The sequence below is a fragment of the Gavia stellata genome, chromosome 5 (assembly GCF_030936135.1).
Source record: "Gavia stellata isolate bGavSte3 chromosome 5, bGavSte3.hap2, whole genome shotgun sequence".
NCBI lineage: Eukaryota > Metazoa > Chordata > Aves > Gaviiformes > Gaviidae > Gavia > Gavia stellata.
Window position 1 is genome coordinate 25,535,665 of NC_082598.1, and position 23,697 is coordinate 25,559,361.

The following is a 23,697-nucleotide window of genomic DNA, read 5'->3' on the forward strand; positions in this document are numbered from 1 at the left end:
TTGTCAATTCTGGAGGGGAAGAACAGGGAGAAAAATCCAGATGGACCAGAGGGGTAAACACAGTTTGTCCATAGGGTAATCATATTACTCATAATACTGATTGCATTAAAAATGCTTGTCTAAGTACAAAAAAAATTAATATTATTTGATAAGGCTTTTACCTTTCCTGTCCAAAAACTTATATGTGTTTTTTCTTTCCAAGATGAAGCCCAACATTTGGTATGAGGTCCATACAGCTCAACAGTATTTAAGTGTCTAAATCTTACTGATTTTACTGGTGAAAAATTATTAAGTGTTTAACCTTGCATGGGTGCCATCACAGAACTTGTAAAATGCTACCGTGCCATAAATACATTTCCTTAAATAGTATGCATCTCTTAAGTTTTCAGTTTTCTCCAAAGTGCTAGCAGACAAGCTTCTTCTAAAAGTTCCACCTGCAAGAGAAGAAAACAATTCTAAAAATAAGCCTAAATAGCAAAATTTGGTTTAGGATGAACATACCGATTAAAAAGTTAGCGGATGCTCTGGAAATGAAAAAAATGCCACAATCGCATGAAGTGGTTGCCGTGCATTGCAAGTTTAGCATGTGAAATCCTAGAGAGGAACTAAAAATTCAGCTGGTACTCATGAAAAGGATGGACAAACACATGGACAAACTGACAAATCACTTCACAGTGCAAACGACACACAACTTTGAAAAGGATACTAGGAATGGAAAATGTTACGTAGCCTCAGTGCACCAGTGCCTTAAGTTTTTGTTTACCCAGTAGCTTACAATGGATGTGCAAGAGCTCAACTCAAAATTTTGACTTCAACTACGAGCTGTGTATTTGCTACTTTATGTGCCACTAAGCATATTTTAAATAAACTTAACTGATCAAATGGCGTCTGCTGAGAACATGGACCTTGGAGACATGGAGAAGACATGCTACAACTTCAAATGATGCAGCTGAAACACTGTAGAGGTCACTTCAAGAAAATACTAAGAGCATGTCAGTTTAGGGAAAAAAAAACCCTGAACTCAAGAGTAGCAGTGAACACATGCAACCAGCAGTATTATGTCATTCAGGTACTGCCCAACTCAGGAATTCCATGTCATACAGGAACTCTCAGTAACAGCGGTTAAAGTCAGGCCACAAAGCACAAATCTACTGCCTCCAAACGCCGGAACAAACCGTTTGTGGCAGCAGTTAAAAACACGTTTGTGTCTGCCTTCTTCCTCTGCATCTGAAGGCCTGAGCCAAATTCCCCAAAACTATATGCTTTTTATCATAAATTTATTGGCTGAAGGCACAGAAGTCTTAAATGCTGCTTATCTGTTAAGTTTCAGTAAATTAAGCTATAATAATTTATTAGAAGTCTGAAATAAGTAATTGGTGTAAAGGTCTAACTACTACCTGTTTATATGTGAACAGCTTTTCATGGCAGTGGACAAAAACTGATCTAGAACCATGCTAAGGAACAGTATCAAAGTCTTTCAAGCAAGATCTGTTTATTTTTTCATAGTGCACAAACAGGCCTGGCTAGTTTCCCAGATGATTTACAAAATAGTTCTATTGGACTAGAAAGACCTTTACAAGAGATTCTGCAGAGCTACTTCTCTGCTATTAGAACATTTGCATCCAGAAAGGGCAAGACTTTAATCCTAAGGGAGGTTCTACAATAAAAAAGCTGCCATAGATGGACATTTAAATTTTTTATAGCTATACTATCATATCCCTCCAGAGACTAGCCTATTTTTAGATTAAAGTAGTAATCGTTTAAATTTAGAGAACAACTTGTAGGTAATTACAGGGAACAGCTTTCTTACTTAGGAGAGGAAAGAACAAATTAGAAAGAAAACTGGACTACAAGACATTTTCAGAGTGATTTCAAAAGATGATTTTTTTTTCCCCCAATCAAAGTGCACTGGAATTAACTCTATTTTCATATATGCCCTTTTCTTTCTATTTCTAATGTTTAAAGAGAAGATAACTAGTCTGCCTTTAAGTCAAAAATCATATTACAAACAGTCTGATCATGCTACCATTAAAGATACAGAAAAGAAAAAAAATAGTCACAGGAGTAACAAAACTCCTTTGTTACTCCTGTGACTATTTTTTTTCTTTTCTGTATCTTTAATGGTAGCATGATGTTGTCTCCTACTGCATTTAGCTAATACTGATTTTTAAAAAGGGAAGAAAGGAAAAAGAAACGACACCAACAAGAAAAATCTGAGCACCAGGACATAATTCTGAATCAGAAAAGAGTAAAGTTTGTCTTTCACTGACATCTGTAGATCCTTCACAGATTACAGAGCAGCAATGAGACAGCAGCCACTAGAAAGCTACAATTTGCCAAAATTTGCCACAGAACAAAAAGCAAAACAAAAACACTCAACCATCCTTGCAGTCTATCACCTACCTCCAAGGCAGGGACAGCTGTATTTACACTGGCTTTGACGAGCATTTGTCTAGTCTGGTCTCACAAATGTCCAGCAATAAAGATATGACAGCTTATTCCAATGTCTTAATTTTTGAAACCTGAACTCCACCTCCTTGCAAATTAGCCTACTATTCACCTTCTTACCCACTGAGCAAAAAGAACCATTTCTTTCATTACCCTCCACAGCTTCTTTAAACATTAGGAAGCATACCACACCTCCAAGTCTTTCTTCCTCTATGGCAATGGTTCCAAAAAATTTGGTATAATTTAATGATGAGGCACAGAGTCCAGACAAATACACTCTGCTTAGTTCAACAGTCATGCCTGTGCTGCCAGTAAAGGTTGGGAGGAAGTATCCCATTGCATATCAGCTCTCTGCTTTGTCTTCCTTTCTAAACTGATACAGTATGCTTTCTTAATGAATAAATGGATATAAAGAAAAGGCCACATCTTGCACCTGGGCCTCTCAGAATTTAACCTCAAGACACTCGAGGGGTTTTGGGTCTTGTTACATTTTTAAACATACCCAATCTCCACTTGTGCATTTCCCTCTTATATGTGAAGTTACTGAGAGTTTGAAACTAGACTGAGCTGACACAACATGACTTTATCCTCTCTAAGCATACAGAGAGTTTGGCACTGTGCCCTTTCTTCAAATCCCTTTTGTCACCCCAGAACCCCTTTCTTCCCCAAGGGTCAAGCTGTGTATTTTGAATCACATTTGTGTAAAATCACCTTTCCCATTCAGATTATCAATCAGTGTATCATCAGTTAGAACCAAACAATATTAACTTACAGGGTTTTTCACCCCCCGACATTCTTAAGTGTTAAAAAAAAAGTAGTCAGGGTGCATTCCAAAACCATGCTAGACATGTTTTTGACATGCTTAATGGGGTACCTCAAAGAATTCACTGAAGTTTCATGACTCACAAGAAAACCCCAACCTCCTGGCTTAGTAACCTACCATAGATCCCTATGATACGAGCATTTTCATGTGCCTCCATTTTTATTAGCCAAAGCTCCTCTGATCTATCAAAGTATCTAGTAAGCAGTCACCTTATAGAACGAGCACAGAGTACAGGGCAGCAAGCATAAGCAAGAAACACTGTAGTTATTTCAGTGATGCAGCTGTCAGCAGCATTTGTTTCTTTTGGGTAATAAGCGCATTACCACTAAATCTGAACCATCATTTATTGCCAAAAATTAATATGCAGATGTTTTATTTCTTGGACTAGTGATGCCACCTTCACAAAGTAGTTTTTATTTCAACATCTACTCTAATTACAAAGTCTAATTAAACAATTAGATAAGAATTTGGTGGATAATTTAGCCTTTACCAAGTTATCATGAACTGAGTAATCAAATATAATTTTGCAGACTTCTGTAGAAACTTTTGAAATTGAAAGATGAGTTTTCAAGCTGAACTGCTACATTTTCAATTTCCTTTCTCTTTGCTGCTTACCTTCACTTACTTCAAAACATACCACTTTCATATGAGTTCCCGATGTTTGGTACCTGCAGTTTACTCCGAGCGTCTCCGCTCTTCCATCTCCTGTTTCACAGGTGTGGCAGGTGCTTCGCTCGCTTCCTGTTTTGCAGGCATATCGCCATTGACACTCTCCACACCAGTAACAGACATCAAGCTTTTCCGTTCTTTGGAATTTGATTTGTGCTCCACTTTTGTGACTCTAAATCTGAGGTAAGCAAAAGAAAGATTCAGTTGTATTTCCCCAGAGGTTAGTTAGGTCGTTCTCAGTACTCAGTGTATGCACAGGAACACGTTTTCAGGTCCCAAGACCTAGGCATCAGAGCAGACACCCACATGGACCCAGCTTCACTTCAGAGCAACCTTCCTTCCTACTACCTACATGTACTTTTAATACTCACTAGTGCTGAATCACACTTTCTCAGGGAATTGTGTTTTAAAGCAGAATCCACACATTGCATACTGCTTCCTAGAACAGTAATTTTCTAAAGACAGCTACAACATAAACTAAGAATTAAAAATAATGAAACAGAATAAAGTGGTTTCTATAGCTCACACTTACTTGAGAAATATCAAATTCAGAAACAGAGGCATTTATTAGTGTGCAATCCTTGTTTCTTTCTAGCCAGTATCAATAGAGCAATAGCTTTGGATTCATACCCACAATAAATCCCCATCTATTTACATAGTTTAAAAAAATAAATCATATTTACTTCTTCAGTAATAACTTCAGTCTAGTAGTAACAGGGTTACAAAAAACAATCACTGATGCTATAAACAGAGTAGAATCAATGGATATGTTATCCAACATGGGTGACTGTAGCATCCCTAAGACAAGTAGGCAATAAAATGACCTAAGTCTTACCTTCCCACAGAAAGGACTGTAACTTCTCCAAGACGACTTCTTCTGTGCTCTTTAGATTTGTGAGCTGGCTTTATAAGGTGCCATCGTTTGTGGCTACAACGAGTACAAACATCCTTTTCTACTACTCCTCCAACAGTATGGAAGTGATGGCCTTTGCAGCTGTGTTTAAACGGAACAGCACCAGGTGACAAAGGAGACCCTGGACTCGTTGGACTCCCAGGAGAGGTAGGAGATAAAGGGCTGTAGCAAAAAGTATAAAGGAAATGTAATGTTTACTATAAAAATCCTGTTTCTTAAAAAGGAAAAAAGGGATAAAATACAACCTTCAGTTATGTCTAGTGAATAGCTAATTTTTTTCAGGGACCATTTATTTCTGAGGATGTCTGGTTTAAGGTTCCCTCCAACATCATATTTTTGCAGTTAAAATTACTTCCATAAATTAATTCAGCTGCAGTCACATGGTTAAGGTAACTAACACAAAGGGCAAGGAAATGAAAAAATAAAAATCAGGCTAAAATAGAAGACAACAGGTTACATGAACTTATACTGATGAAGACATCTAATTAGCTGATTAAATTCACACTTGGAGAACTACTTAAAGTATTTCAGAATTGTTACAGTATCTCTAAGAACTCACAGAAGAGCAGCATAGTCCCACAATATTGCAAAGAGGCAAAACTAAAATGTCTACCATGAAGAGAAAAGGAATCAACAGATCATTCAGCTTAAGCTTCAGGAAAACAGTTTGTTTAGTACCTAGAAAGAAAAAGCAGTACAACCACCAAAAGGCATCAATTAAGAATATCTAATCAAATCAATCTAATTTTCTTCTAACACAGAAAAGCAGATAGCATAGATAGGTAGAAACCAGAAGATGTACTCTTTTGGACTTCAGCATCAATTTTGACACTGTCTTGCAACACATTCTCCTAAAGCAAGCTAGAGCTCAGTGCATTAAAGGTGAAATTACTGTAGCATAAGGTACCACACCTTGTTTAAAAAAAACCAAAAAAGAATAAAGACATACCAGAAAGTTATATATCAGTAGCTAACTATGAAACTGGAAAGACATACTAAATGTGGTTATTCTGGTCCTGATGATATTCAGTGTTTTAAATAGTTCCTTGGGTAACGGAGTAGAAGAATAGCTAAAGTACCCATAAACTTTTGGTCACCCATAGTAACTGTAGAGGACAAGATGAGAAATCAGGATGATCAGAGGAGATCATGTGTGTGAAAGACACATTCACATATATTATTAAAAATTCTGGATGTCTTGCAGTAAGGACAACACAAATTCCAGTGCTTTAACAGAAAAACTTTACAAACCCAGATTAAAAAGCAACTAGACAGATGATCATTCTTCAGCAAAAGAAAGTGAAGATCACAAGCAGAATTTGAATCATCACGATGTTGTTGCTTAAAAAGGACAAATTTCACAGTGGAAATAACAGGAGTATAACCTGTGAACCTAAAGTTACATTATTCAGCATTAATCATGCCTCAGCTGATCATTCCCTCCAGTTTTAGAAATGTTGTTTCAAAAAAATACTAACAAACTGAAGAGACTCCAAAGGAGAACAGAAAGAACAAATCAAAGAAATAAAACATGCCATAAAAGATTGAAGTTACTTGGACGCTTATTTTCAAAACAGAAATATTGACAGGAGACATTTAATGGTCTTCAAATAAATAAGAGAACGCTATTAAGGGAAATAAAAATCTGTTCAACATCTGAGGCGAAGACAGGAACTAACGGCTTTAAGTGGCAGAAGTGCAGATTTTACTTAGCCATTACTCTTCCTATCATTAGGAAGCGTTTTCATAGTGCACTGAACTTACAAAGAAATAAAAGTGGATTTGCACTTGAGTTACTAAAGCTTTAGGAGTTATCTGTCAGAAATTATGTAAGAGCAAACAATCATTTTTCCCTTCCCCTTAGGCTTCATATTTTAATTCACCACTGAAACAATTGTCTAAAACTCCCAAAATAGTATCACACATGCCTACATAAAAACGAGTTAAATTTCAAACAAATATTTCTGCTGCACCATAGAAGTTTAAAAGTAATTCCTATACTTGAGAAGAACTCCCTTCATTAGTTCAATTTTTTTGCTTCGATAACCAAGCCTCTCACCGTTAAAACAAGTGATAAAGGGTTGCATACTCAACTCTCTGTTTTGCTAAAACTATACACTCCCACTTCTTTCATTAGTGACACTACTACTTGAACCTTCATCTTCTCTGCCTTGAATATGAACATAGGGTTACATATGAAGAGTATTTAGAGTAGTACAGATATAGTTTAAAGGCAGTTGTGTACAGATATAAGTACTTTTACACAAATGATGCATCTGCAACTCAAGGGCTGAACTACTTACTCTACATAATTCTCTAAATAGGCGTGTAATGAAAAAATAAGAGGTAGGTCAGCCAATGTATATTACCACAATTATAAAGCAAAAAGTAAACAAGAAGGAGACATAGGAAGAGATGTCTACTTTAAGTTAGCACCCATACAAATGAAACAAGTGCTGCTTCTGTTCTTTCAAGTCAGACTAGCTTTGGACTAAGCCAACCTGTAAGTAACTTCAACCTAAAATAAACAAGTATTTGCAGCCTCTGTAAGTCTTTAGCCAAAAAAGCAATAAATCCATATCACACACCTAGAACACCTCGCCAGAAGAGCCAGTTACTAACCTGGGGCATACATTAAAATTTAGTGACTCAGAGACACCACAAGGAAATCAAAGTATTATCCTCTTAGCCGATAACTCCACAAAGTGATGTAGTCTTAAAAGCACTCAGGAAATAAAATCCTTTGAAAGAGTATGTTTTTAGTTGCCTTCGGAAACATGCATTAAAAAGATGAGTAATTACCTTTCAGGTTCAAAGACACTGCTATCTGCTACCATGGCCTTTAACACATCAGCATTTGCTGCAATGAGAATAAAGAGAACTCTTCAAAAGTGTACAGCTCTAACTTCAGAAAAAACAAACAGTAAAATTGAAGGTCCTCAAAAAAATTTCATCTGAAAGAAAGATGACTGCATTATGTATATCTCTAAAAACACGTGAGAGAAAATTATGCAAAAAAATGTTAATATAATTTATGGGATTTTCTTAACATGAGCTACTAAAATTACAGTTCATGTTGCACTCAAAGCTCTGTCCCTATACAAGCCATAACATAGCCATCTGCACAACACTCCCAAACAAGATCCCCGAAAATTTTATAACATCTATTTGACCACAGGAATATCATCACCTCACATGTATAAAGCAACTTCAGGTTAAAACCACCAGTTTAAGTGAGCCCTACAAAATGCAAATTAATGATCAAAAAAAAAAAACCAACCACATGGGGTACCTAATCCCATCCTCAAGGAAAAACACATAAGCTCAAAGCCCTAACAGTTATTAAGGAAAACAAACAAAAAAACCTCACAAAAAACCCACAAAAACTCCACAAACCCCAAAATACAACTTTTTCAGAGGACTAGACTTCATTCAGAAGTAACTCAAAGCCAGTTCAATGCTTAGGAGAACTTTGATTTATACAAATGTAAAATTAATAGGCTGAAGGTTCTTGTACTATAAAAACATGCAGTCTCCTAAATGTTTCTTCTACTGGGCAAATACATTCTGAACTAACCAAGCATTCCATGGGCTGCTTAACGGTGGTTTTATTTTTTCAGTCATATCTTCTTTGCACACACAGGGCATGAAGATACCACGTCCAAAATTCAACGTTAGTGCTATTCTATCCTATTGTCTCAGTTATGCACAAACCTTTTATCAGACAACAGCTCCAAGAATCGTTTCAAGACAAAAAGTTTAATCTGGTCAAAACATAAAAATTTCACATACTTTAAGCACTGCCATTAAGAAAGCAACCTTGAGCTTTTACTTCACAAACAAAACAAAAGAATGAACAAAAAAAAATCAAACACCCAAATAGTTAAAATATCAAGAAATGCATGAACCAAACTTACCATACAAAGTAACTTTCAGGTAAGCGAAAAACTTTCTATTTTGTTTGACGTTATTGCCTTCTGAAGGCAATCTCAAAGAGTTAAGCATGCACAAAATGGTTATTAAATGAAAACACACGAACATACCAGAATTCAGAATATCTGAAAAAAAATATTTGTTATAGAACACCATCACAAAGGCTCACAACACCATACTATACCTTCATTTTTCATAATGTAGTTAACGATTTGTCCCACAGTGTCGCTATTCTCATGTATAGTTTCATTCATTTCTGTGCAAGGAAATAAATACATTGTCAATACTTTGGTCTTCCAAATCAAGAATTGAGTTATTTTAAAACAAAGTAAAAACAAAAAACCCAAGCCAAAACAAAAAACAAACACACACCAGAAGTTGTTACATAAAAAAAAAGACAAGATCTATTGTCACTTTGGAAGGAAAGCTTAGATAAGACTTTTCAGTCCTTATTCAGGAAAAAATACAAACACAAGTTGATGGAATCTACACATCAGCTCTAACATATTCATCTAAGAGGTAAATAAGCTCAATATTTTCTCAAGCATATGTCAAAATTCCTTCTCTAGCTAGTAAGGAGGAGACAAACAAGAGAGCAGTATTTCTAATCCTAACAACAGGGAGGAAAAAAACCCAAAAAGTTCATTAAACTGTCCCAAGTCACTATATTAAAATAGGTACTATCGGCTTCTAGCATAAGAGGAATTCAATTTAAGCTTTTCAACACATCTGCAAGGACATAAAAAAAAATCTCATACGACTACAGGAGCAAAGGATTTAAAAAAGAAACCTCATGACTATACTTAATACTTTTGGAATCGATTGCACCCATTAACAATATTGGAAGCTTCCCCAGAAGGCAGAGAAAGATCACGAAGAGAAATAGAACAAAGAGGCACAGCTCTGCCCTTCCTTAATAATTGTTATGACTAGCTTTATTAAAAAAAAAAAAAAAAATCACAGGATTGAGGCAAGTTTGATAGGTGAGACCCTAAATTTGTCTCTAAGTAGTAAATTAGGGGTTTCCCCATCTCTGTACCCATGCTTCATCTTCATCCTAACACCTGCAACTCTGCAGTGCAACTTAGACACAGCTACTTCTCCAAACTAAGACCTAAAAATTGTCCCCCTTTCATTACGTTGCTGTTACCACTCAGGTGAACTAACAGATCAGATAGTCCCACTCACTGCATACATGCCCCAGGCAGTAACTACTTAAAAACATACTGATACATCATTACTGTACCACATGGCTCTACCCTTACCACACAGCCACTGTAATTTGCACTTCTTATGAACCTACTGACAGTAATTAACTGGGAGAAAGGAAGAGGCCCAAAGTATTTATAAGTGACCTTGGCCCTTGTATTTACTTCACCAAATGCTATACTGGGTTACTATAGCCCTTCCCAAGTGATAACACTCCTTTCTTGCATTTTGTTTTGGTTTTTTTTTTTTCTTCAAGTAAGAGTAGATGGGAATAAGGAACCATAAAAACAAAAGCACAAACAAACAAGCATTAGAACAAAAACAAAGGTATCTTTAAGAAAGAAATAAGCAGCACAAACTATATAAACCAGAACATAGACAGTCAGTCCAAAGGCTAAGTTTTATAATGAGACGGTAGATGAGAATGACAGCACAAGAAGAACAAATTCAGATTGCTAAACATAAAACTAAGATTTTAGGCTTTAAATGGCAACTTTTTGTCACTCCTCAGACAGAATTATATATAATAATTCTTTGTTGCTAACAGCATGTGGTATGCAGAAAAGCAATCTGGTGACTCTGACTGCAGCATCTAGTTGTAAACAGATATACTGGATACTTTGATCCCTCTGTAAACTCTTAATTCATGTTAGAGAACTTGCATGGGAAATTGGAACACTCCTAGTTTTGACTGGCAAAGATCAAAACCCAACAGACATATAATGATAATAAAAATATTTTTCTTAATATTGTTTTGATGTCAAATATAGACAAATGACAAAAATATAGACAATGACAAAAGTCTCACAATAAATTATTCCATAGTAGTTGCAATGTACAGAAGTAGGAAGTTGTTTATTAGACTTGTTGATTACCTATTTTTTCATCAAGTTTTTCTTCTTCTACTTGTTCAGCCTCTGTTGTACAACGATATCCTTTTTTCTTCAGGACATGACAGATGAGGATCCCCAAGAGACCCATGATGAAGAAAACGGGAACCAATGCAAACGCAATATACTCTAGGTGTTCAGCCTTGCCATCATTGCCATCAGTTTTAGTTGTCAAAGTAGTTGTCTGTAAGCCATAGCTTGGCAAAATCTGGAGAAACTCTCCATTATCTACGTAAACAAATAAACACAGTTATCACTATACACTGTAAATCACTTCAAAGCATTTAGAATATTACAAGCATGACCAAATCCCCATAGCATCAATGTGATGTACCTTCTGTGATGACTCGAAGGGGCAACACATACTTTACTGGCTGAGAACTCACACCCATAACGGCAGACATTCCCTCTTCATAAAATGATTACAAAACACCTAACATGCAAAAAACCCGCATGATATTTCTTCAGTATAACAGTGAAGAACAAACAATATTCTAGCTTGATAGCCTTGTAATCTCAACAAGAGAGCTTGCATATTTCACAGAAGGATAATACTACCATTGCTCCTTGTTCCCATCAGCAAGGAAAATGCCATACCATTCCTCTGGTCCATGCAAAATTGCTAAAAAAACGTGGATCCTTCCCTAATATAAGAGTAAGTACAGGATTTAGTATTGACCCTTGCGAAGAAAAAGTATCAGGTGCGAGAGAAATGGTGAGATTTCACAGCACAAAAGAAAGAACATTCACCCTCTACTCATCAGCATAAGGCGGGATCATTCTTCGCTTGTTTAAGATCTGGAAGCCATTTTGTATTTAAGCTTCCAACAGGATGGGAAAGAGACTTTTCTTTTTGCTTGCAAAGAATTTAAGTTGCAGCATAACCACACACTAACTCTATACCCACAATTAAGCATTTTTGTTTCAATTAAGCTCTGCATTCAACAGATGTATATTCCATGTTATGGTAGTTCAAAAGCCTGATCTATAAGTATAGAATACTTGCATTAGAAGGCACCTCTGAAGTTCATTAGTCCAAACGCTGCTAAAAGCAGCTCTGATTAGATCAGGTTGCTCAGGTAAGCTCCATCTGAAGGAGGGACATTCCACAACATTTCTGGGCAACCTGTTCCAATATTTCCCCACTTTCATGGCCAATATACACAGACAAATTAAAATCTCAGTACCTTCTTATATATCAAATATGAAAGTACACAAGTTTAACTGTTCAGCTAAATCCAAAAATACACATTTGCATACTCAAAATTTCTTCTGAGCCTCTGGAGTTTATACACACTCCCCACACCATATAATAAAGATTTAAATATTACTCTTCTAACATGCAAGAATATTCCTGCATTTCTACCCTCTATTCTTCTCTTCTACTTCAGCTGAAACCAATTTTTTGAGTAGGGAAGAATGACAATAAAAAAGACCAGTAAATAAAAAAAGCTAACACTATTTCAAGATATTTTCCATCTATTTGTATTAAAATGGACAAGTCAATTCAGAATCGTTCCATTAATCAAACTGGTTGAAGGAATCAAGACGCATCAGAAAACCACTTACATGACAGTGACACTTTCACAAAAGAAACGTCTAGAACAATCAAATCCCTTCCTTTAAAAAAAAATAATGGAAGCGTCCAGAAAATTGCCAAAACACATTTATTCCACAAACACCTCTACTGCACTGGCTGTGTAATTAAGTTATATTTGAAAAATACCAGAAAGGTGACAGATAGCTAAGAAAAGATTTTAAAACTTCAGTAAGGTATTTACCTTAGATTTTTTTATATCAAAACACTAAATCTTTTATTTTTAAAGTATTTCTGAATTTTTCAGGACAGTCTTGAATTGTCAGTTCCCTAGTAAGTAATACAAAAGACTTGCTCAAAGTGAAAAAACACTGGAACTTCTTTGAAATAACAATTGATAAAACTCCAATTAGCAAAAAGAAAAAAAAGATGTGTTAAGCATTTCTCTAAAATAATGTTCTAGACAAACAGCAGAAATGCAAAAAACCTGAAAGACATGCAAACAAACAACTGAATAGATCACGAGGCTAAATGTTAAGACAAAATCTCGGGATGATTGCTTTGGACAAAGCCGGATGGTCTAGCTTGCTCCCAAAACCAAAAGAGAAAGCTATTTACTTTTCAGAGAGGCCAGCAATCCTACACATAATTGTATGCAGAATTTACTAGATAAGTAACCTTTAGAAGCTTTAACTTATGCCTGAGTAGGACAATTGAACAATATATACAATTTAACACTTTAAGGCTGCAATTGTTTTGCACTACAAGGAAACAAAAGACAGGAAAGGGTAATGGACACAATCATATAACAGAGACAGTTGATCTTACATACAGTTTATTTGCTTTCTAAGAATTTATAATTAATGTTTTAATATACAAAAATAAAAGGGGTTTGGTTTTGTTTTTGGGGGTTTTTTGCTAACTCACCAGGTAGCAACAGCTATAGTGTCCCCCACTTAATCACACAAAGTAGTTTAATTTACTTCCCAGGCCAAGAGAAAAGCCATCACACCAGAGAAGTATTATTTTCATGACTACAACATCTCAGAATCTAAGAAAACCAACTTAAACAGTATACATCACAAGCTCAGAATGGTATTAATAAATAAGCAGCCTTCATGTTCAAATATAAGACAAAAATGCTTTGGATTTTGCTGCATGTTATCCATGTTAAGAATGAATGGGAAAGACCTACTTCACTATTTCTCAGACATCATTTCTCAGACATCAATAGCCACTTACTAGTCAAGCTAACGGGTGGAACGGCTACAAAGTTAATCCAACTCGACTTTTTATGTTTTCTACCTCTCTTCAGCAGCAAGAGTGGCATGCATTGCCCAAACAAATAACATCTCCTAGTATTTTCTCCATAACCATGGCAGGTAATTCCCACTTCAAACCTAGAGAGCAAGTGGGCCTTGCTGCATGGCTAAAGGCCCATGCTTCAGACTCCTCAAGTTGTGGTTTATTACAATTTCACCAGATGCAAAGTGGCTTTAAGATGTCCATTCCCCTTCAGTCCTCTGCTACCCCACTGGCTGTGCTCCTGACAGACTGTAGCCCTGAAAACAGTTTTAAACTGCATTACCGAGATGACCAGGGTTTAAGAAAAAATGCCTCAAAGTCTTCAGTTTTTAAGCAGTCATTTTACTGAATCAGTATAACCTGTGGTTTGGCAAACTGCTCTGTGAGACAATCAAGAGACTGAGTAAGCTGAAGTGGGGGAATAAGCAACCATGAGCAAGGATACATCTAGAACAAGCTTTCCTAAAGTAATAACAGTAACATGGAGCCATAGTCTCAGACTATGTTCCAAAAAATAAGGGCAGGAAGATTAATTACAGGTAAAAAAAAAAAAGTATGATGTCCTACAAAATTATTTTTAAATCATCAACCTGAAACTCCATCAGCTTGACACAGCCACTGAAAACATACATACGATTTAAAATACAAAGGTGATTCACAAAGCTTCATACAATGAACAGAAGAAAACAATTATACAAAGGAAATGGGAAAATGGATCGCAAACACTATTAAGCGTTCACAGCAAACAAGAACAAAATTCTGTATAAACCTGAGCCAGTCTCACATCCACAAGCAACTCCAGTAGCAGAGCTACATCGCATTTTCAGGACAGATCATTGGTGAGCAATCACTAAATACCATCCCCACCCTCCAAAAAAGCAAACCATCAGAAACTATGCAGGTTGATATTCCCAGCCTACCTAATATATATCACCTCTAAATGCCTGCATGGTAAGAACCGTGGTTTGAGTTTGTTTGTTTTCTGTTTCTTTTTCTACCTACATAACCTGTTTTATGATTTAGTTTAGTACTTCTGCTCATAGACTGCCACCTAAAACACTAATGAGAAAACCTCATCAGCTACAATCTAATCTGCAGTCAAAAGGTGATGACAATCTAGACAAATTCTCAAAGGATAGATGCAGCTTCTACAAGTTAAAAGAAAATAAAAAAATATGCCAGAACTGTGCCTATATTGGCACTTTTTCTCCTGACAGAAGGATGTTGAAAAACTCATCAATTTATCAACTGAATACACTGTAGCACAGATTAGTCCACTAATTGGATTGAGATTTAAAGAGCTTTTGAACCAGGCAGGAAAACATATTTTAAGTACTTTTTTCCATTTAAAGATGCATTAACATAGATACTCCAACATACCAGCCTATATAGATGAGCCTCTGTGATTTTTCTTCAGTTGTCCTTAGATACCTAAAAATCTAATTCCCCCATTAAAATTCAGACAGAACTTTGCAAGGTATTTTGCTTATTACTAGTAAAACATTAAATCAATAATATTTCTATATAAATACATAATTTACACAAAGTCCATAAACTGCTTGATGCCATTCATTTTATGTTCAGAGATGTAAAAATTCACTAAAAGCAAACCAAAAATATCCCAGAAAAAAATTAATTAGGTGGATCAAATACTTGGTGCTGTGTAACCCTGTAAGCAAAGCAAAGCACTCCACTTTCATTATCAAGCACTCTACACGTATCAAGAAGTCTGCCCTCAAAAACCTCAGCAGTTACGACATTATGCAAAAACAAGGCTTGCCTAGCTAATGAGCAATAGGATTTATGTCCTAAGTCATCGCTCCATCATTCATTGTATGTTCCCTACTCCTCTTCCCCAGAGGCGCATTATGCTTATTAACAGACTGTAGATAGTCTACCTCATTCTCATGATGTATCATGTTGCTTCATGATGGTTTTTAACGACAAGTTCAGGCCATAGCAATCTTCCTTGATTCAAGTCAATTCTTACAGAAATTCATTTGCTTCCGTGTTTTGCTGCCCTGGTATTTTTATATACCTGCCATTGTATACCACTCTATATATCAAAATTACTTGCAGATGTGATCTAAATAAAAAGATTTAGAAGCAATACTCAGCACATTGAAAGTAATGCTTGAGTTGTGGATCACAGATTGCATTCATGCTACTAATTCAGATACCATGTACTCTTATTTGCTTAAAAATGAATATACGTGAGGTATTGAACTTGAATATTGTCTGCCCTTACTTAATCGTTACCTGAAATGTAAAATATAAGGACCTCAGACAAGTCTTTTACACTGGTTCTAATCATTACTACTCTGACACAAAGATAGTGTTCTTCCATCTCAGCAATGGCTCAAGAAAATTTTACAGCCCCTTCAGGAAACAGAATATAGGAGAAAAAAGTTAGCACGTTAATGAAAAAATATTTTATCCTTCATTAAATTGCAATTTTTAAATGGCCTAAACTTATCTATTAACATTCTAGTTAAACACTGTATTCCCTCCATATGAGTAAAATAATGTTTGACCACAAAAATATTCCAAGACTACAGTGTCTTGAAGGCTACGATAAGAATGAAGCTGGAGCAGACCATGTAAGCAGAGGTATTGCTTTGTAACAAACTTTCTTTCCCCTTAAAATTTTATAAACTCACAGAAAAGAGAGATGGGAGCACCTTAGAGGGGTCATCCCACTTCATCCCACTGTCAAAAAGCAAGATTAACTGTACCTAGACAACTATCTGCCAAGCATGGCTAAAGATCCTGCAAAAGTAATAGCTTGCCCTCCACACCTATTTTCTTTCTCACTGCAAATGGAGGGTCAGAACAATTTCTCCTTTGGTATCTACTACCACAATATCAGATTCTGCTTGCACCGAGTTACAGAATTACTCTTTCCTTGGTTTTAGCTGCATGTACTTGAAAAGATTTCATACTTGGCATGATCACTAGGACGTCCCCAATATAAGCCCCAGTTATCTCAAAGTTTCATCTTTAGTATTGATCTAAACAGACAATTCTCGAACTTTTCATAAAGCACATGAGAAATCTCTAGAAATGTTTAATTTTGCTTTAAGAACTCAGATTCTTGAAAAATAAATCCTTTTTGTAACAAAGATCAAACCTGTTTAGTTGTTATATAAGCAATATAAAACTCATCATTAAAATAATGCATTATATTTATTTTTCTATATCTCCTATACTGAACTTGAGCATAATATAGATCTAGCTGATTACTTCAAGCACATTCCAGCTGTTTTTGTGTTGTTTAATTTACAGAAAGTAGCCCATAAACAGTGATGTAATCTTCTCTCTGCTCTACTGATAAAGAATCCTATTTAGTTACTCTGGGTTTCACGCATTATGCACATGCCATGTTTCTTATGGCATGCCTTTTAAAGAACTTTGTTTACATTTTATGAATTTGATTGTTCTAGCAATCTACCTGCTAAAAATAAGTACATACATATTCACTATCTTCTCTATAAAGTTCAAGGAGTTACAGGATTGTATCTCCTGCTTTCAGTCGTGAAAATTAAATGTAGCTATGAATCTCACAGGATACAGAAACAAACTATTGCTGGCCTTAATGTTTAAAAAAATTAAATACGATCAATGTACAACCTATTTAAGTATAAGACAAATGAAAGATTCAGATATGGCATATGATCTGCTCAAACACCTCAGCTAAACACAGCTGGAAATCATGTCTCAGTAGCAACATCAGCTTACGCATTTCTCCCCCCTCACCATTAATGCGCCCGTCCACCCATCTGTGGAAAAAGAGCAATCACTTAAGGTTCAAAATATTTTAGACAGTATATGGTTTGCTTATATGTTTTTTTGGTTTTTTTGTTTTTCCTTCTTTCATACCTGGATCACATCTAGTTCAATTCACCATGTAGACCTACACACTGTTTAAAGGGCATAATGAAAGGACTGCTTAAGCTGGCAATGCCACAAGGAGGAATGGTCAAGCAGCTGTGACCTCAGTTCACCCTGCAAGGAAAAGGCACCTGGTGATCACACCTAGTGCTTCATCCTCTCCCGGCTCTAGGTGAAGTACACTTTGAAGTGCATTAAATTATAACGACACTTCCTACCTCCAGGCCAGACATCTAAGGTGGATGGATGTATGCTTTGATTTAAAGCATTCATTTTAAGTATCATTTATAGTAAAAAACTTTTTTGATTTTAAATTACACACTTTTAAATTCAGGCATAAAAAACCCAACTTGTTTATTAGCTCAATTTCCTAAATACACACTAAATACCTCAGTCAAGCATTTAACCTTTGCATTTCAGAAGTGGTGGATATTTTCTTAAAAGAAAGAAGCTTTAAATCAGCTATTTACTTTCATTCAGTACATTCAACTTATTTAGATATAAAATAAAGCATTCTACTAGACTTGCAGTAGAGGCTTCTGTTATCAAAGTGTAATTTTATTTTTTAGATTTTTAATTCAAGTGCTTAGCAGTGCATTTGTTTAGAACTCTGATGGTAATTATGTACCGATTTAATACAGGTTTTTAGTTATTTTAATTATAGTAAATTTAGCCAGAACAGTTTGCTGCAACTTCAAATTAAACACACTTTTTAAGAGTTATCTGATTTAAATAGTATTTATCTGTTCTGGACACTACAGTCAAATCGCCTTTGCATAACTAAGCCGATGAAATAACAAGCCCTTTCAATAACAAGTCAAAATACATCACTGCCCAAAACAGACAAGATATTTAGGAAATGTTTGGGCTTCTCTGCCTTACTAGTTAAGGTGGTAACTACAGAAGAGACCACACAAATTAGAAAAGGCAGCAAAGAACAGGTTAAAAAAAAAGTTTATTTTCTAAAGGAAAAAACTTAATTGAAGAAAACCATTCACTTTGTCTATTGTTCAAGGAAATTGTACTTTAGGGAATATGCATAAACCGAATAACAAAGGAAAAACACCTATCATCGAAGACATTCAACAAGTTCGTGAATTCCGCTTAACTTTTAGCTTCCTTGCGGTAATCAGAATCTAAAACCAGAAGTGAAATAAGCAGGAAGTCTGATGAGAAAAAGGAAGCCACATGATGAAAGAACATACTGACAACTAGTAACAGTACTGCCAATTGCCTTAGAGGTTAAGCAAGGTTGTTTTAAGGTTTGCTGTTAAGAACAGACCTCAAAACCTTCATTAGATTTGTCAAAAGCAGTATCTCAACAAAATGGGCAGAAGGATCAACGACGTTTCTGTAAAGCTCGTTCTAACTGCACCTACTTTGAGAACACTAATAGTAAGATGCATGCAGCAAGTTTCAGGGATGACCTGCCTGAACATAATACCTAACAGCATCCTTACTACCCAACACTGTATTCAAAACCATAAAACTGCAAGTCTTTCATAGTACCTCAAGCTGGAGCCTGCTAAGAGTCCTTAAATTAGAGACTGAGTCTTTCGCTCACTGAAGTCACCACAAAAATTGTGACTGGGGACAAATTTTGCAGTAGGTCTGGAAAGAGAGCTTTCTACTCTGAACTCTGAGAGGTAAGTCTCCGCCCTGATGAGTTCTTTCCTAATCCGTATTTATTTCTGAATTACGTGCATTATCAACACTTTCAGTAAGTTGTCTGCAAAAAGTTTTAGGCGGGCTTCCCTGAAAGCCTGAGGGTGGGGATTCAGCAAGGAGATACCTCCTATGTAAGGGTAGGTCCTATTAACAGCAAACAAACTATAGCTAAAAGCATTACTGTATAATGCACGTAACCCTCAACAATTTGAAACGATTGCAATTTCTACACTCCCAGATAGAGCTTGTCAAGAACCAAAAAGTAAGACCAAACTTAATCATCTTATCAGTCACCTGGTCAGTCCAGACAATCACACCATGAAGGCATCTGACATCATTAAAAATTCAGTATGAAAAACAATGAAGAGTATCTAGACCAATTTTGTTCTGCTGAGAAGGGGAAAAATTGCAATATGAAGGGCGGTAACAGAGACTCAGTATGTGACACAATATGTGGTTGATAATGTTGTGGATACACATACAGAGACAAAAAGCTCGTGTTTCACTGTTTACCAGTGTTAAAATTGCAGTAATTGCTTTGGTCACTACTTGGGCAGCACATAGCTCCTACTGCAAAAATACACAGAACTGATGCTTTGCATTTGCATTTCTGTTAGAAAATTTTTCCTCAAATTTCAGTTTTCAAATAAAATATACACTGCATGCAGCTACCACATGCATTTAATAAAGCACACTTCACCAGTTTGACTGTTTAAAAAAAATAAATAAAATCCTTCCTGGACACACCAGATATTTAAAAGTATTACATAACACAGGTAAATTTACAAGTGCAAGCAGCATGAAATCAATGCTACCAAACGCAGAATATCAATGCATTTATGCAAACTCACATCCACACTAGTTCAGATGAGTCAAAAATCAATTTTAACCAAAACTAGTATATCTCCAGTGTGAAGATACAGCAGATAAACTGATGGAAGGCACTGGGCAAACTCAGAGAAAGGAGAAAATTCTTTCATAGCTTTCACGTTTCCTGCTAGACTTGCCAACTTGTACCTTTCATAAGTACAATCCTACTCATCTAGATATACCAGACTAAAGTACTGCTATCATTATTAAGTCCTACCAATGCACACGGCATACTAACAGTCCTGCAGCATAACTGCCTTCAAGCTCAACAAAGCAATCCTGAATATAAACATTTGTAAAAAGTCAGCACAAGCCTATGGATACACATCCTTCGGTTTACTAAAACATTTGTTTACACTCTCTTCAAGATGCCAGTAGCAGGTAAACTGTATAATAATCTTGGCATGTAGAAACCTGCAGTAATATGCCGAAGTAACAACCATCAAAGAGCAAATTAATTTTTTTATCTGTTAAAAAATATTTTACACTAAAGCAACGGAGAAGAGAGAACAAAAGAGATGGTCAAGATCAAGAAGAGAAGAAAAATCCACAATTCCTCTCCTCTTCTTACCTCTGCATACAAAACCTGAAAAAAAATAAGTATTAGGGCCTCGGAGACCACGATCTACCAGTCAACACAAATTTGAAATTCAAAATGCTTAAACTCTTTCAGTGAAATCGATTAGCTGGGGAAAAATAATGGTCTGATAATGCTAGTATCTTCAGCACCATTTTACTGGCCCAGTTGTGCCTAGCAGTACTTATTTCTTTCCGATCTCCTGAAGAGAAGGATGGACTGGATGACAAGCCTTCCATTCCTCTTGTTTTTGGAAGACAAATAGCACATGGTAGGTATCTCAATCCTTTCTGACCAAGCTGGCCTGCACCAAGTAATAATTACAGATGTACAGAAGCATAGAAACACTTGAAATGTTTATTGCCTAATTTTATGCTAATAAGTATGCCCATGTTAACCGTTTCCACTAAGTTTAACGTTTACTCTCAAACAAGCTGGTACACTCTTATCAATGTCATACCACCCAAAGGTAATGAAGCTGATCAAGCTGCAAATCACACCAGGTAAAAATGAGCATCACCTTAAACACAAATGTTTGAGAAGCAGAGACAACACACAAAAAAGCACTTCTGACTACACAGGCAACAAGATCAGTTTCACTTTGAGATTATTAGTACCATAACATTTGGGGTTAGATATAAACAAAGAAAATGTCGTTTAAAACTAACTTCCTCTGGTGCTTGCATGCGCGCAAGTGTTCTTCAGAGATCTCAAGGGTTATAGTCAACTCCAAAACCTAAACGCTAAGCCAAGTTTAATCTCACAACAGACAGACGGTGAAGTGGAAGCAATTCGTTGATGCATTTCTATCTTGTGAGACATCCGATTCCAGCCTAAAGTGAAATCAGCTACGGAGGAGTTGCCAGACTCGAGTTTGTAGAGTTCATTAGGGTTTTTTCTTTCTTTTTTTTCCGCAACTCATGGCCATACCTGACTAAATTAACAGTCCGGGGCGGGGACTGTCGCGACATAACCATTTTATCGCTGAAAGCACTGACAGGGGGACACGGAGAGCACCGTTTCTCCCAGCCCGCCTGAGCGGGACGCGGCACCCGGGAGCCCCCGCTCCCGCCCGAGCGCCCCCTCAGCGCCTCCGCCACCGGCGGCCGCGCTCCGCCGGGGACCGCCCGGCTGACAGGCGGAAGAAACTTCGGCCGCTGCGACCGCCGAGCCTCGACCTCCTCCCTGCTCGCTCCCCCGCTCGCCCTGGACTGCCCGGGGGGCAGGGCGGAGGAGGGACGTGCCCTCTCCTGCCACCCTCCTACGGGCCGCGGCGCAAGGACTCAAACGCCAGGCACCTCCGAACTACCCACTCGGGCCCCGCGGCGGCTGGGGGGGCTCCCGGGGGAGAAGCAGCGGGGTCAGTCGAGGCACCCGAATGGCGGGAGAGGCCGGCGGGGCCCGGGGGCTCGCACCTCCCGCCGAGGTCACAGGCGGCGGTGGGAGCCCGCAGGGAGGCTCAGGGGCTGCCGGCAGGGCGCGGGGGGGTCCCGGCTTGAAGCTTCCCCTCCGACGGAGCCACCACCCGCAGCGAAGGACCGAGGCCGCAGCGACCCACCGAGAGCAGAGCGGTTGCTCAGCCAGGCAGCCGTCAGGCCCAGCGAGGGAGCAGTCGGCGGGATCCCGCCCGTCGCCGGCGGAGCCATACCCAGCGCCTCGCCCGCGCTGCCTCCGCGTTGGCAGCCGCGCTGCCGCTGCCCAGCCCAGCCCAGCCCACCGGCGGCGGGGCGCACCCTGCCCGCATGGCGCCTGCGCGGAGCCGCCGGCCCGGGGCGGTGCTGCGCCGTAGCGCCCCGCCTTCCATGAGGCGGGCGAAGCCGGCTGTTGTCGGGGCTGCTGTGGGGGAAAACCCGAGGCTGCCCCGGGAGAGGGCTGCACCCAGGGGGGCCTGGCCTGGCTTTGAGGAAGCGGGATAGGCCTTTCTTACGTACTCCTGTGAGAAATTTTCCGACGCTGTCCCCCACCCTCAGAAGCAGCTCCTAGACATGGTTTTGAGAGCCCTGCCGGCCCCCAGCCCCCTCAGCCCAGGAAGCGCAACGCCGGGGTACAGCGGGGAGGCAAGATGGAGACGGGGCATTGTGTTCTAAAGGACCTGGGACAGGCTGAGCTGACTGCTTGCCCTGCGTGCTTAGCACTTGTGGGCCACAATGGCTCCCGAGCACCTGGGGTGCTGTGCCACCCTCTTGGGGCTGCCTGGGGCCTCTCATCCACGCAGGTTTAACTGTGTCTCCCTTGAGACCAATGGGTTTCAGCTGTGGCCAGAGAAGGCTTGTCTGCCACTGCCACCCCGGTGGCTGTGCTCACCATGCTGGGAGCAGCCTCGCTGCCGGAGCACAGCATGGCACAAGGGCCGAGGAGGTATGGCAGGGACAGTTGCTCTGCACCAGGGGCTCCCCCCGCACCTGAGGGGCGTCTGTTTGTGACCAGAGCTGCATTGAAGCTACTCACTGGAAGGGCACGGCAGTATGTTTCCATGGAGGGGCCACAGGGCCTTGGGGAAGTTGCCGCCACCACTGCAGCATTCACGCCGGGACTCGCAAAGCGTTCAGAAACTAAGTATGACTTCTAATCAGCTGTCCCTTAGCACGTGGGGACATGCTTACGCTCACCCTCTTACTTCTTCCCATCCATGAGGCCTCAAATTCATGCTTTATTCCTTAATTCTTCACAGCTAAAATCCAGCTTAGATTTACACTCTGGTAAACTAACTCCCATGCTTAGACCTTGGCCCACTTTGTATTTCAACATTTGCAACTAGACTTTTCTACTGACATGGCGTGAAACTAAGTCATATTCTTGTATCAAGGCAGAGGCAGTTACAGCTTCCCTGTAGTTCCACATATATTGCTCTAAATTATTCTAATCTAAATAATTTATTTACTTGCTTTTACTCATTTTAAATACCTAAGCAAAAAACACCATTCATTTAAGAAACAATATTGCAACAATTACAAAGGCAGATAC

The 23,697-nt window shown here is 38.4% G+C and overlaps 1 protein-coding gene across 1 annotated transcript; it reads right to left on the reverse strand.

Moving 5' to 3' along the window:
- Positions 1-350: 350 nt before the first annotated feature.
- Positions 351-22,379, reverse strand: RELL1 (RELT like 1). The gene is made up of 7 exons (XM_059817602.1): positions 22,292-22,379; positions 10,871-11,104; positions 8,971-9,042; positions 7,656-7,713; positions 4,776-5,015; positions 3,909-4,118; positions 351-434 (listed from the first exon to the last, which is right to left on the reverse strand). Exons 1-6 carry the CDS (start codon positions 22,377-22,379, stop codon positions 3,947-3,949), a joined length of 864 nt encoding a protein of 287 aa, XP_059673585.1. The 3' UTR covers positions 351-434; positions 3,909-3,946.
- Positions 22,380-23,697: the final 1,318 nt, after the last annotated feature.

What these genes read in the sequence shown, in the direction of transcription:
- RELL1 (XM_059817602.1), bottom strand. Translation starts at nt 22,379, where the DNA reads ATGGCTCCGCCGGCGACGGGCGGGATCCCGCCGACTGCTCCCTCGCTG. An exon ending in GAGCAACCGCTCTGCTCTCG is followed by an intron (nt 11,105 to 22,291) that starts GTGGGTCGCTGC and finishes TAGATAATGGAG; the next exon opens with AGTTTCTCCAGATTTTGCCA. An exon ending in ACAGTCCTTTCTGTGGGAAG is followed by an intron (nt 4,119 to 4,775) that starts GTAAGACTTAGG and finishes TGCTTACCTCAG; the next exon opens with ATTTAGAGTCACAAAAGTGG.